This window comes from Arabidopsis thaliana, chromosome 5, assembly GCF_000001735.4.
Source record: "Arabidopsis thaliana chromosome 5, partial sequence".
NCBI lineage: Eukaryota > Viridiplantae > Streptophyta > Magnoliopsida > Brassicales > Brassicaceae > Arabidopsis > Arabidopsis thaliana.
The window spans coordinates 22,114,252-22,128,295 of NC_003076.8; the positions used below are offsets into that span (position 1 = coordinate 22,114,252).

A 14,044-nucleotide genomic window follows, 5' to 3' on the forward strand; every position below is an offset into this window, starting at 1 on the left:
AATAATATCTCTTGTTTCACTAATTAATTTTCTTAATCATTTTCGTTAAAAAATAAATAAATAGAAAACAGCTTCATTTTCTTAATCATTTTCTGAACAACTTTGCTTCATTTTATTTTTTATGTTATATGATTTTATACTAGACATATGAACATATATATTCTAGGTAACACAGAAAAAAAAACACAAAAAAAAATCATTATATTGAAATGTTTTTAAACTAACTCAACTCACTAAAAGTATTGTTGTTAGTAAATGAACGATGAGGATTAATCTAATCAACCAAACAAAAGAATCATCAACGGCTACAATCTCTACTTTCCTTGGCGATTTCAATAAAACGAAGACGACGATGATGTATCACATCCCTCTGCTTTTCTCCTCCCTCCGTGTAATTTCACGATTGAGCTATTCATCACAACAGTTGATCTTGACAAACCTTCGTCTCTCGATAATCTTTTCAATGGTCTAGATTGGTTCTCCTCCTGCATTTCAAAAAGAATTGTTTCAGATTTCTTAATCATTTCCTAATAATAAAAGAAGATAAAGAAAAAGATTCATATTCATACATCGGAGAGGTTAAGATCCAAATCAAGTCTCGTCCTTTTCACCACCTGATCTCCTTCACCACTACTAACCGAAGACGACGAACTCACCACCGGAAGTTCTTGCTCCACCGCAGCCGGAACAACCTGATTCTCCACTTCTTCTTCTTCTTCATCCTCATCGCTTTCCTCATCATAAGACTCAGCTCCGTCGTTACAACCAATGATCTCTTCTTCTTGGTTAAGATTCTGATCCCTCCCGGCGAGGGAGCTGTTGTTATTCTTCTTACGAGCTAAACAAGACTCACAGATAGAAACAGTTGGGCCAAGATTCAGCCCAGAAGCTTTCCAAGGCGTGTGTGACTGACACGCGCTACATAGAAGACAACGCATGTGTTTCGCCACCAGAAAATTAGCTCCGTGAACTTTACCGTCACAATCCCAACATAAACTCGCTTGATCTGACTCACAATACATTCTCGCTACACCACAACATAACTCGCACTTCTTCTTCCCCATCTCTAGATATTATCTCGCACAACCACAACCACAAGCTCTCTCTCTATGTCTATCTCTGTCTCTAGATGTTTGTGTGTTATAAATATTCTTGGTAAGGTCTTTTGCTTCTCTCTCTTCTCTCGTTTCTTCTGCGGACACGAATAAGAGACAGCGTAATAGAGAATTGTAAAATGAGAATTTCGTGGCGACTTTTATGTGATTTAATTCTTTTCGAGGATATTGTCGTCTTTTTGATATTAACGAAACGATTTTTCACGTAATTTTTTAATGAAATGCAAAGAAGCTTCCTAATTTTAAATTAGAATAAGATTAAAGGATTCGTTCAAACTTTAATTTTTATGGTGGATAATTTGTGGATAATTTTGTATTAGTAGTTCTAAATCTGTGTTTGAAATTGATTAAGGTTTCCGCGGCTGAGTATTATTCTCGAATTCTTAAATTTAGGAGAGATGATAATAATAATAAAAATTAAAGGAAATGTTGTTATTTACTTGGTCCTGAAACCATGTACTGGGACAAGGCTCTCCTATGGGCGAAGTCTTACGTGTCGAGATATTATTCGTTTTATGTTTCATCAGATATTTTTATGCGGTTAGATTTTTAGTTAATGACGTGGCGAGATATTAGCCTCGTATAGAGGAGAGGGAAGATTCTGAGTTATCCTACGTGGACGAATCAGGTTCTGTAATAGACTTAGAACCACGTGATCCGCACCTGGGATTTGTCTGGTCCTCAATACACGTCTAATGGGTCCACTCTTTTTTCTTTCATTTTTTACTTTTTTCAGTATTCCTCTCTCGTTCCGGTCCAAGCGTTTTGTTTTCGAAAATGAAAAGTGAATTAAATATCATTTATATCGTTGGTATTACGGTAGGATAATAATGATGATCGGATTTTTAATATCGCATTTTGGGTTCGGAAATTTTGGTGTCCATGAATCAACATGGTTACTAGGAGAAGAACCTAATTTTATGATTTTATCAACCACTTTTAGCGTTCCATATTTTACATAATTCGAGTTAAATGTCTTTTTCTCTAAATAAAAATAAATAAATAAATCCAACCACTAATTTTACATTTTTACTTCACATCATTGGCAATTCGATATATTACTTGTTATTTGCTAATGGTAATTAAAAAGAATATAGAATATATATTTGAAAAATTATTAAACCTGGATTAAAAAAATGAAAGGTATTACGAATTTTTATCTAAAAAACAGGATAGATAGATAGCTAAGAAGCTTGTAGTTAGACAAATATTTTTTGTCATTTCAAATGTTTACAGTTGTGAGTTTTTAAAAGAAAATCACAACGATTTTTGTATGATAGAGTTTGATCTGTGGTTTTGATCCATAGAACAAACTAATTCATCTATGATCAAAGATGAATTAATTTGATTATTTGTATTCATTTGATCAAAGGAATTAATTTGTATCACGAAATCGAGATTAAGACTAGCAAAGATGGATTGAAAGTCATTTTAGGATAACAAATAATACGTAAAATATATATAAGAACAAAAAAAATGGTAAAGTTGGGCCTACGTAACATGCTTGAGAAATTTTTACGTGGCGAAGATTAGTGGTGTAAAGGGTGAAGTGTGAATTGTGAAGAATCAAAGGAACACGAGATGTCTTCATTTGAGAGCCACATGCATTAAAAAAGCGCTGATGAGTGGAGGTGTTTTGAGTTTTATGGTTTTTTGTTTTTTTACTTTTAAATGTTTGTGGATGACAACTTTAGAACAACTTAGAAGAAGCCTCGAATCAATACACATCTATCTTACGAATTACTCCTTATTTTTTGTTAGTTCTTTTCCATTTATGTTTTCTTTTGCAAGTTTCTTTAAAGATTTATTAAAAAGAGAAGTGGATTACAAATTTACAATAGAAATTGTTAAATTTGTTCAGTATGGGTGATCAACCCAATTATAATAATTTTAAATTTTTTTGTTGATAAAAATACATATTATTTACATTTTCAACATAAATTCTATCAAATTATATGATTTATATATATGTACACTAAGATTTTATTCATTCGGACCATTCCACGTTTGATTCTTTTTATCAGGGATACCGATGACTCTATGAGAGGTGCATCATTTTATTTGTCAAACTGGTCAACCAAATTCCATAATGAAAATTCAAGATCTCGATACTACAAGATACAAGTATCAAAACATCAACTTTGTACTGTAAGAAAATAACTTCATATATATTTGTTTTTTGGTAAGGAATTGCGAAAATATATTTGTAGTGTCAATGAAATTTAATTTACACACTCCATCATTAGCTGATCTTAATATCAATTATATAACGTGCCCCCATACATTAATTACATGTAACTTATTGTTTTTAATCTTCTTATTTACTGTGAGATTTTTTCCATTTAGCTACAAATTTCCTTTTCATCTAATTCCTTTTCTTAAAATTATATACTAACCTTAACCAAAAAAAAGGAAATCAAACACGGTTTAACTTCAGCGTCGCTCTACAAAATAAATCGAATTTGTTTCTAATTAGGGTTCATCATCAAGTCGTACTTCTGCCAAACAAGGTTTTTACTTTTTAGTGATGTCGTCAAAAGGTACAACAACTCAATCAATCCACGAAATATCAATTGTTAAAGCGAGGAAATCAAATTAGGGTTTAACCGATTTCGAGAGATCATTCAAGAGGGTTTAATGGGTATCGTTGCTTCCAAGGGAGATAGTAATACTCCATTGTTGAATCTATGTAAGGAGAGGAAGGAATTGATCAAAGCAGCTAGAGATGCTCGTTATCACTTAGCGAGATCTCATCTTCTTTACTTTAAATCTCTTTTAGATTTCAGCAAAGCTCTTAAACAGTTTCTTCATAAGGATTTGGTTGTGATTCCGTATTCCGATGATGATTCGTCTAGTAGTGATATAATTTGTTCTGGATCAGATTCAGACTCGGATACGGATTCTGATTCAGATTCTGATTCTGATTGTATAGTCTGTGATCAACCTCAAACAGCTCCGTTGAGCAATAATGACGATCAGAGTCAGCGAAAACCCGTGGTTGGTGATGGAACTTGCGGTGCAAGTAACAATGGTCAAGAGGGTATGGAGAAGTCAAGAGAAGGTTTAGGGTTTGAGGGGACACAGTTCGTTAGTGATCCAAGTGAAGACGAGATGAAAAGTTCGCAACACCCTTATGATATACTCGGTTTCTACAAATCCGTGTATAACATGCAGCAGTGCGAAATTATCGAACTGGATCATAGAGATGATGAGGTTGAGAGTGATGGATTTAGAGAAATTAGGGAGAGAGAAGGGATTCCTGATTTGGAACCTGAAAGTGATTATAATAGTCTGATAAGGAAGAATAAAAAGAAGAATAAAAAGAAGAAGAAGAAGAAGAATGTTAGAGAAAGCTCTTCTGTTGCAAGTGAAATTGATAAGCGAGATGTTGAAGCGAATACTTGTAATGGTCAAGTTGCAGATGAGACTGATAATTCTAATGAAGCTTGTGCGCAAGAGACAGAAAACACTCCAGAGATTGTTACGGAAGAAGTGACGAGATCAGATGAGGAAGTTGAAGTAGTGGCAAGATCAGATGAGGAAGTTTCTGATGAAGCGTATGAGTCTTCTTCTTCTTGTTTTTCGGAATCTTCTGGTTCGGGTTTGACGGATCTAAGGAAGGTAGTGGAAAGGATCAATAGTATATGCGGGAAAGCTGCGGGTAATAGTGAAGTCTCTGAGTTGCTTGAAGTAAGCAGAGTTGTTTATCATCAACCTTTAGGATCTCAATTCAAGGGATTTGCTTCAAGAGTAATTGGTAGTTCCGGGACTACGACTCGTGATTTGGTTTTAAAGCGCCGTTTTCGCTTAGATGATCTCGCTGTTTCACTCTCTATGACATTAGAGAAGCTTTATATGTGGGAAAAGAAGCTTCACGCAGAAGTTACAGCTGAAGAAAAGCTTAGGGTTGCTTATGAAAAAGCGTACAAGATTCTGAACAATCTTGATCAAAACGGAGCAGAATCTAGTGAGCTTTACGAGGCGGAAACTTTGGTTAAACTCCATTTATCTAAGGTTAATGTTTCGGTTCGAGCGGTTGAATCGATTTCGATGAGAATTCATAAGATAAGAGACGAAGAGCTTTCGTTTCAAGTGATTGAGATCATTAACGGATTCAAAACAATGTGGAGATTCTTGGCGAAATGTCACCATAAGCAGTTTCGAGTGATTGCGAGAAGCAAGTCTTGTGTTCACATTGTTGAAAACGGATCGAGCTCCAGGAAAGCCACGCAGCAAGTCGAAAAACAGATTAGAAGATACAGAGAATCTTTGAAAGGTTACATTGATGCACACAGAGGTTTCGTTAAGCTTTTAAACGAATGGCTTAACCGAATCATCATGGAGGACGATGAAACCGAGACTGAAGCTCCTGAGATATTTAGGGTTTGCAGCGAGTGGTTAAGAGAGATTGAGAATGTGGATACGATTAAAGTGTTGAGTGTTGTTGAAGAAATGAGATTAAGATTTCAAGGGTTAGGGTTTAAGCAAGTAGAGGAAGAGAAACAGAGGATGAGAACAGAGAGATTGTCTAAGGAGTTAGAGAAGAAGACGAAGGAGTTGGAGGAGATTCGGGGAACGAGAGGTTCTAGTCCGACGTCGAATATGGTTGAACCGGAGTTGTTGTTTTTGAGAGAGAGTGTGACGCAAGAAACAGAAAAACATGAGAGATTGATAAGAGAGTTAAACGACGCCGTATCGATGAGTTTGCAAGAGTGTATGGTTCCTGTCTTTGAGGCTTTGGGAGATTTTTGTTTTGCTAATTTTAAAGCATATCAGAACATTGTAATCGTTACCACATAAACTCTATGATTGCGTCAATCATAAAAATAAATATGTATAGGAAATTAAATAAAGAATTTCATCAGATTTCGTATATTATTATATCAACATATTAGCTTTGAATGTTTGCGAAAGTTCTTCATTTTCTGGCGAGATTATCAGATTGTAAGACTTTTACTTTGATCAGTTTATGCTTCATTGCTTGCATCTGCTTAAAATTTCCGGTTATTGATCATGAACCGGGTTTTTTTTTTGTATATGACAATTATCTAAATTAAGTGTTCGAAACATTTTGAATTTTAAATATATGTTCAATCGGTCCCGAAAGATCTTGATCTAGGTAGAGATATACTTAATTAAAATCGATGAATGACCATGTCAATAAATCAAGATTCAATGTTCTTTCGACGAATTCTGTTCATTTTGCGGTTGGGATCATGCATTCATTTAAAATAAACCATTATTGAATACGTTATGGATAATGATAGTGATTAATTATCCAATGAGGAAGAGATTTGGTTGGATTGTTTTGGAGAGTAATAATAAAAAATAAAGGCATGCAATAGAAGGGGCAGACCAAGTGGAATATTCTGTCTACCACAACGAAGTTTCAATCAAAGATATCAGAGGTTAATGTCTTCCAATAAGCGACCAAAAATCTTGATTAATAATTAATTATATCGCCCAAAGTCACTATGAACTTGTACACGTGTTATTTTGGAGACTTTTCTCACCTAAATACATCGAGATCGCCTTGTTAGTTGGTACTTGGTAAACATTATGCTCTAATGGCTTTGGTTGTTATTGACGAACATACAATGTAATGAATATTTTCTCAATTGAGTTGTTTCATTTCTAACAAAACTAGAAACTAAAACAAGGAAGGCGATGTTTCTCACATGAAATTTACATACACGCAATGAAAACCAAACCGACTAAATTTTGTGTTTTTTTCAGGGTGATTTTTAAGAACATTCCTTAATCAATGGGATCTAAAAAAGTCACTTGCCTAAGAAAGTCACCGAAACTTCACATTCAAAGTAACTTTATCCTCTTCTCAGCTTTTCACATTATGAACCTCCCGTGGGAACAAAGACATTTATACCCTTACGTGAGCTTCCAAGAAGAAACCAACAATTTTTAAGATTTTTCCCCATTACATGTAGATTAGTTGGCTTCAAGTTTCTATGGATGTTCCTTCTCGGAAATCCATAATTCTCTTCCTTTATATATAAAACTTACTCACAACACAAAACCCATCTCTCAAAACAATCAATTTCTCTCAAACTGTTTTACTTTTTCTTCTTTTGTAATGGCATCTCCTAAATCCTCAACAAGACCAAACCAAGAAAACCAAGAACCTCAGTTCCAAGATTTCTTCCCAACAATGGCAGGAAAACTCGGTGGAGAAGGTCTGATCGAAGAGATTTGCAAAGGGTTCGAGCTTCTTATGGACAAAGACAAAGGAGTCATCACATTCGAGAGCTTACGAAGAAACGCATCGACGGTTCTTGGACTCGGAGATCTAACGGACGACGATGTTCGATATATGATCAACGAAGGAGATTTTGATCGAGACGGTGCGTTGAATCAGATGGAGTTTTGTGTGCTCATGTTTAGACTTAGTCCTGAATTGATGGAAGCGTCACGGTGTGTTGTGACGGAGGTGATCGAGGAAGAGTTTTACCGGCATTGATAGAGAAACCTTCTTATGCGTTAGAGACTTTGACTGAATTGTTTACACAAAAACCAAAATATAATTTAATAATTTATTAATGTTATTTTTATTCTCTCTTTGATTTCCCATTATTGTTGAGGTGGTCCATAGGATTGTTGGATTAATACTGAATTACTGATATGCAAAATTTGTCGAGAGTAGCGAAGGAAAATCTTAACTGATTCTATTCTTCTTTTATTCAAACTTTTTAGTTTAGGCTTCGTCATGTAAGGATCGATAGATAAGAATCATTAACCAAAAAATTATTAAAAATAAATATAAATCTTCAGAGTGAAAAAGAATATAAGTGTCAAAAACATTTTGGCGATTTTTGTTTTGAAAAAAAAAAAACCCCACTAAAACATTAAACCAAACTAAACTTAAGAACCAAGATGTTTTTATACCATTACCAAAACTTTAACCTAAATATTGAACCAAACTAAACCTAAATTGGCTGCTCAGTTAAATCTTACGACCTGTTTGATTAGCATTTTAGAAAGCTATGAGTTGCTGGCAAACAAAAAAACCCAACTCCAAGTCTAATATACATCATAAATAAGATTTAGGCTGACCATGGACTTGGAGTTGTGTTTTTTTTTGTTATTGGATAGAAATAGCATTAATAAAGGAAAAGCAAAAAAAAAGAAGAGATTTATTTTATTTACTGGATGGTAAGCTACAAAATCTTTATAACAAACGTCTTAACATATCATTCATCAAAGTCCACATTTAATTATTAGAACTCTTGAGTGTAGTGTCATCTTTCAACCACCTGATCATATTTCTACTTTTCATTAGTTAATTTCTTTATAAAGCAAATATGGTTGCACATTGCGAGTGATTCATCATTTAGGCTAATGCGTGTAGCCATGCAGTTCCTGAGATCCTGCGAAAAAGACCAAATCATGCATGTACGTATCTTAAGCGACACTTTGGTCAATAAAGCTATAAAAAGCCGATTACTTTGTTTACACGAAATACCAGCAGAATTAGGGGTGAATTGATCATCATAAAAAAAATGGGGTGTAAAAGCGAAGCATCCTTGAAACGCAAGCCAACTTTGGCATTTTTATCATTATATTTTCTTTTTATCTTGAACTGTTTATTGGACATCATATATTATATTTTTATATTTTTTTGATTAAATTGTTTTATTGTCTTACAAGTGAAACTTTTAAAAGTTACTAAATCGAAGACTATGTGATTGGTCCAAGCCTCCTCTTTTGGCTGAAAATTGGAAGCGACTGTGGATTATAATCATATTTCACATAGACTTAAGTACCAATGAACTTAACTCGTCGCAACTCGCAACTTGAAACCAGCAGAAACTACAAAATGCAGAATTAACAGAATAACATGATAACGATATTAATCCTTCTATCTATGTCGACGTTTTCCTAGTAGTTAGAAATGAAATACTCGAGTGCTGACACCATGATTATGCAAATGAAGAAAAAATAATAATGCATTATCGGATGACACGTCAAAATCACGTCCTAATTTATCTCGTTTCATAACTATAGTATAGTATATTATCTATCGTCAAACAACGTATAGTTGTAATTTTATACTAGTGTTATTATTATTGAAAAATTAGATGCATGGTCGTAGTTTTATACTTTGATGTAGAAAATTAAAAGTCAAAAAAGTAACACAAAAAATAATAATGACGAGAGCGATGATGCAAGAGCTTGAAATCAGAATATAAATTGGATCAAGAGCCGTCGAGAACTACATCCAATGGCTAGATTGTCATCTTCGGAGATCGGACGGACAAGACTTGTTGACCCTACCCTCGGTCAATTTAACACCTACTTGGTTGTCTTCATCGAGCTCTCGGACCATATTCGTTGACTTATTCAATATTTCTCAACTTTAATCCTTCTTCCTAAATATCTTATCGATAGATTCTTATATATGAGGAGGTTGAGTGATTTGTATGGTACAAAATGTTGTTCTGTTCTAAAACGATTCAAAGAATGAGTTAGCTAATTTGAAGTAAATTTGTACTGTTCTAAAACGATTCAAAGAATTATTTGTTTTTAATACTGAAATATATATAGTCTTCCATTTATATTACAAATATATTTGTATGCTCTTTCATTTATAGTTATTCTCGTTATCTGAAACAGGTTAGTCACTAACATTAGTGTTAAGATTGACTAATTGTTTAATCATGTAATATTTGAATAGATTAAACACCATAATTCATGTTTTGAAAAAGACATCTTCTAGAGAAAACAAGTAAGCAGAGAAAGCTCTGTTTTATGTAAAAATTAAAAACAAATTTTGAGAGAAAACGAACATGATGATGATGAGCGTGACAGCAACATATCATCATTATTATGTTATTTTAAAAATTAATCCAAAGTTTTAATTTTCCCGCACCAACCCCACTTTTCTTTTGTATCCGTCCAATAACCAGACCAAGTACCCAACGGCGTCGTTTTACTTTGACCACGTCTACCCCCTATATTATCCAAACATTTCAAATCGCCCCACTAGTTTGTTTTTTCCTAAACTGTTACGAAACATCACATTATAATTGAGTGGTTAAATGTTAAAATATAAGCTCTGGGTGAAATTTAAGTTGACTAAATATTCAAGGGGTTTAAGCAAGAGTTTATGGAAAGAAGAAGAAAAAAAAAGTAATGGAAAAAGGATAAAGAGCACAGATCATCTTCTACATCTCTATAAATACGCTTTCTACATTTTCGGATCGTTGAACAACATCTCTCTCTCTCTCTCTCTCTCTCTCTAAACCCATTAAAGTAATTTAGCTCCTCATAGATTCTCGAGAAGAACACTTCCATGGCGACTAAAGTATATATCGTGTATGTCAAAGTTTCCATTTTTTTATTATATTTTTTTTGGGTGATTAAAGTTACGATTTTTTTCCAAGCTAATCGATGGGTTTCGCTGTAAAAATCGTAACTTTTTTTCTCTCTGATTCACTTCAATGACTTGACTTGATCAGTGTTGATCGAAGAATTTTTCTATGGTTTATTGATTTTTTATCTGATTTTATGTAAATTTACTTACTTTGTGATTGTTTGATTGGTCTTTTGATTAAAGTTTGGATCTTTGATACTTCTGTTTGTCAATATGAGATTGAATGGATTGTGATTTAGCTACTTGGTGGTGGGTTTGATTCCAATTTTGACTTTTTAAGTTCTTTGACATTTGTAGGTACTACTCTATGTATGGTCATGTTGAGAAATTGGCTGAAGAAATAAGGAAAGGAGCTGCTTCTGTTGAAGGTGTTGAAGCTAAACTATGGCAGGTCATATTGCTTACTACTTTGTTTTTGTTGCATTGTCTATTTTATTAGTCACAATTGGCTTTTATGTTTCAGTGAGAAACTATGTTAATGGATATAAGTGGCTATCAAGTCTTTAATAGTAGGATTGAGTATATATAGTAGTTTGGTTATCTTGAGGAAGGGATAGGACCTTTTAACATTAGTGTACAGAACTCTTGGGTTGGGTCATTGCCATTGCCATTTCCAAGTTTCTTGATTTTGGATTCTTGGCTGCTGATTTGCTTTGCAAGTTACTTGACTCATAGAGCTCCATTACTTTTGTCTGCGTTGTTTGGTTGGTATTACTATGGCATTACATGCTCTGCTTCACTGATTTGATTTGGCTGAAAAGGCATGTTTCTGTTTTGGACTCTGCTACTCGAGATTTCGGGTGTCTTGCATTTTAGTTTCTGTTTGCTTAGCACAAGATATTCCAAATCACACATTACCATTAGGCTTTGCTATAGATATCCATGTGAATCATTGAACCTGATGAATTTGTTATCCACAGGTACCAGAGACGCTTCACGAAGAGGCACTCTCTAAGATGAGCGCACCACCAAAGAGTGAATCCCCAATCATAACCCCGAATGAGCTAGCTGAAGCTGATGGGTTTGTCTTTGGTTTCCCAACAAGATTTGGTATGATGGCTGCTCAGTTCAAAGCCTTTTTGGATGCAACCGGTGGACTCTGGAGGGCTCAGGCACTCGCCGGTAAACCAGCTGGTATCTTCTACAGCACTGGCTCTCAAGGTGGTGGCCAAGAAACCACAGCGTAAGTTCTCATCAGGAACAAACACTTCACATCATCTCTTGCCACTATATTTACTTATTGAAAACATTTTGTGTTAATCTATAGATTGACGGCAATAACTCAGCTGGTTCACCACGGGATGTTATTTGTCCCAATCGGTTACACATTTGGCGCGGGAATGTTCGAAATGGAGAATGTGAAAGGTGGAAGCCCATATGGAGCTGGAACATTTGCAGGAGACGGTTCAAGGCAGCCAACAGAGCTGGAGCTACAGCAAGCATTTCACCAAGGCCAGTACATTGCCAGCATCACCAAGAAGCTCAAGGGATCTACTGCTTAGAGCTTAAAAAGATTATGGTATCAATAAGAAAAAAAGAAAAAAACAGTTTGGTTCTGCTTTTTTTTATATTCTTTCTCTTTGAATTTGGGGGCTTTTGTGATTTTTCGGGTTTAATTATCTTAAAATACATGATATTATTTCACAGCAATAATTCTTATCTTGGTTTTACGTATAGATGATAATGTATGATTTGTACTTGTGTTACACTCCAAACAAAAGATGCGTCGTCATTATTCTTGTAGTTTACTTTTGTTAAAGTTGATTGTTTGCTTTCTTTAACCTATTTCTCATTTTACCATAATAATAATATAATCAAGATGGAGTTAGATTGGAAAATTCTAAATTTGTTTTCTAACTAAGAGTTTTTATGGTCATCATCATAGGTATCAATATTTTTCTGTGAAAATTAGTGATTTTAGTTGGTTTATCATTTACTGCAAAGTCAATGTTATCATGAGAGATTGTTGTAAGTGAAATTATGTTAAAACTAACTTGTAAAGGTTCAATGTGAGAACTGAGACCCAATAGAATAAATAATACTAGGTAACAAATTACACAACCTGGCAAGGATTTACTTATTGGATCGTCTAATTAATTTTTATAGCATGTGATTAACATAACTAAGAGTTAGTTCTGAACTTATGAGTATTTGGAATATATAAACCATTTCAAGTTTTAACGATTTGAAAGCAGTCTTCTTAGTTTTTAGTGTTAGAATTTTAGTAGCAGACCTAACATTGGTTTTTGTTTGGGCCACAAACATTTGCTACTTGCTAGTAATAGAACTTCGCTGGGCCAAAATAAATATTGCTCTCACTTTTGCATCTTTCTTTGTTGTTTTGAATTTTATTGGTGAAATGGTTTCATTACAATTTATATAAGTTGGTTTAAGTTTAGAATGTTATTTTATCATTTTAGATTTCTGATGTAAACTTTTTAGTAGTAAAAATTTAACATTATTTTTGTAGCATTAATGACTATGTAAACCATAACGTCATTTTCGACAATACGAACATTGTCGCTTGAAGCAAAGACAATCAGCATTTTAAACTGGTTTATCTCGGCCAAACCCTTATTTTATAATGTTAATCCCGTGATTAAAGCTCATAGACTAATTAACATGCAAGTAAGCGGGAAAAAACCCTAAGAGTGGTCCGGTGACATACATTAATCAAATGTAAATATACTTTAAAATGTTCAATTCGATCATCCTTCTTTCATGATCAACCGGAATTTCTAAAGGTATATATATTTAGAGTTAGTTTAGTTTAAAAAATTAAATTGTAAAGTTTCGTTCAAGCTTGAGCATAATCGAATATTCTCCAGAACGAGGATTGATGAAGGATGTTTTAGAGGATATTGTAGTTTAGATATATAGAGATTAGTGAAAATAATTCCTCTCGAAAACAAACCATTTTTCATATATTATAGTAAACTATTTGTATTCATTAATATGGTCAGTAGTGGTACCCTATCCATACGAATAGTAGTACTTCATAAACTTATCCAAAAGAACAGTTACATTTAACATATGAGCGACATAAATAAATTAGTTAGACAAAGACATCAGTATTGTCAAAGTATAAGATTAACATCAATTGTTTTATGTTATATAAAGAAAAAGGAATATCACAGTTAGTTCATCGGTCAGAATCAGACTGTTTTGATTAATTGAATCTGAATTGTACATAATATCAGTTGAGAGTTTGAGGAAGAATAGTTATATATTTATGGATTTGCTCTACTTATAATTATTTACTATGGTTTTCGGTTGATATTGGATATGAAAGACTATAAAAATGAAGAGACCAATAACTATAGTCTTCAGACGTATTGTTTATTCGCTTAATTTACTACTTTTTCTAATAAAAATATTGCACGAAGTCACTGAAACCTAAAGAGATGTTCCCTTAAATAATTTAGCCAATACTATAACATATCCAACAATCCGTGGATGAACATTTTTAGTAAGCATGAATAGATATATACCTTAAATAAAATAAGAAATAGTTAATATAATAACAAAGTTCACATCATCG

The 14,044-nt window shown here is 33.7% G+C and overlaps 4 protein-coding genes and 1 long non-coding RNA gene across 6 annotated transcripts; 3 read left to right on the forward strand and 2 right to left on the reverse strand.

Annotated features, from left to right (window-relative positions):
* Window positions 1–52: 52 nt before the first annotated feature.
* On the reverse strand, window positions 53–1,288 carry BBX29 (B-box type zinc finger family protein). The gene is made up of 2 exons (NM_124827.5): window positions 570–1,288; window positions 53–485 (listed from the first exon to the last, which is right to left on the reverse strand). The coding sequence occupies exons 1-2, from the start codon at window positions 1,062–1,064 to the stop codon at window positions 333–335; spliced, it is 648 nt and encodes a 215-aa protein (NP_200258.2). The 5' UTR covers window positions 1,065–1,288; the 3' UTR covers window positions 53–332.
* Window positions 1,289–3,752: 2,464 nt separating this feature from the next.
* Window positions 3,753–5,915, forward strand: AT5G54480 (hypothetical protein (DUF630 and DUF632); the record flags this gene model as incomplete). Its single annotated transcript, NM_124828.1, has 1 exon — window positions 3,753–5,915. The coding sequence occupies one exon, from the start codon at window positions 3,753–3,755 to the stop codon at window positions 5,913–5,915; it is 2,163 nt and encodes a 720-aa protein (NP_200259.1).
* Window positions 5,916–6,767: 852 nt separating this feature from the next.
* On the reverse strand, window positions 6,768–6,981 carry AT5G08205. The gene has a single exon (NR_143065.1). It is a non-coding gene; the product is annotated as an other RNA (long non-coding RNA).
* On the forward strand, window positions 6,851–7,871 carry PBP1 (pinoid-binding protein 1). Its single transcript, NM_124829.2, has one exon. The coding sequence runs from the start codon at window positions 7,207–7,209 to the stop codon at window positions 7,588–7,590; it is 384 nt and encodes a 127-aa protein (NP_200260.1). The 5' UTR covers window positions 6,851–7,206; the 3' UTR covers window positions 7,591–7,871.
* A 2,267-nt stretch (window positions 7,872–10,138) lies between these two features.
* On the forward strand, window positions 10,139–12,367 carry FQR1 (flavodoxin-like quinone reductase 1). 2 transcript variants are annotated; one of them, NM_001203609.1, is made up of 5 exons: window positions 10,260–10,445; window positions 10,801–10,894; window positions 11,424–11,686; window positions 11,771–11,868; window positions 11,928–12,253. In NM_001203609.1, exons 1-5 carry the CDS (start codon window positions 10,423–10,425, stop codon window positions 12,182–12,184), a joined length of 735 nt encoding a protein of 244 aa, NP_001190538.1. In that variant the 5' UTR covers window positions 10,260–10,422; the 3' UTR covers window positions 12,185–12,253. The 2 variants fall into 2 exon arrangements, with proteins under 2 accessions (NP_200261.1, NP_001190538.1); NM_124830.6 differs by having other exon boundaries at window positions 10,139–10,445; window positions 11,771–12,367.
* Window positions 12,368–14,044: the final 1,677 nt, after the last annotated feature.

Coding starts and splice junctions, on each gene's coding strand:
- BBX29 (NM_124827.5), bottom strand. CDS start 1,064: ATGGGGAAGAAGAAGTGCGAGTTATGTTGTGGTGTAGCGAGAATGTAT. Junction 486..569: donor TGGATCTTAACCTCTCCGAT/GTATGAATATGA, acceptor TTTGAAATGCAG/GAGGAGAACCAATCTAGACC.
- PBP1 (NM_124829.2), top strand. CDS start 7,207: ATGGCATCTCCTAAATCCTCAACAAGACCAAACCAAGAAAACCAAGAA.
- FQR1 (NM_001203609.1), top strand. CDS start 10,423: ATGGCGACTAAAGTATATATCGT. Junction 10,446..10,800: donor GCGACTAAAGTATATATCGT/GTATGTCAAAGT, acceptor TGACATTTGTAG/GTACTACTCTATGTATGGTC. Junction 11,687..11,770: donor GGTGGCCAAGAAACCACAGC/GTAAGTTCTCAT, acceptor GTTAATCTATAG/ATTGACGGCAATAACTCAGC.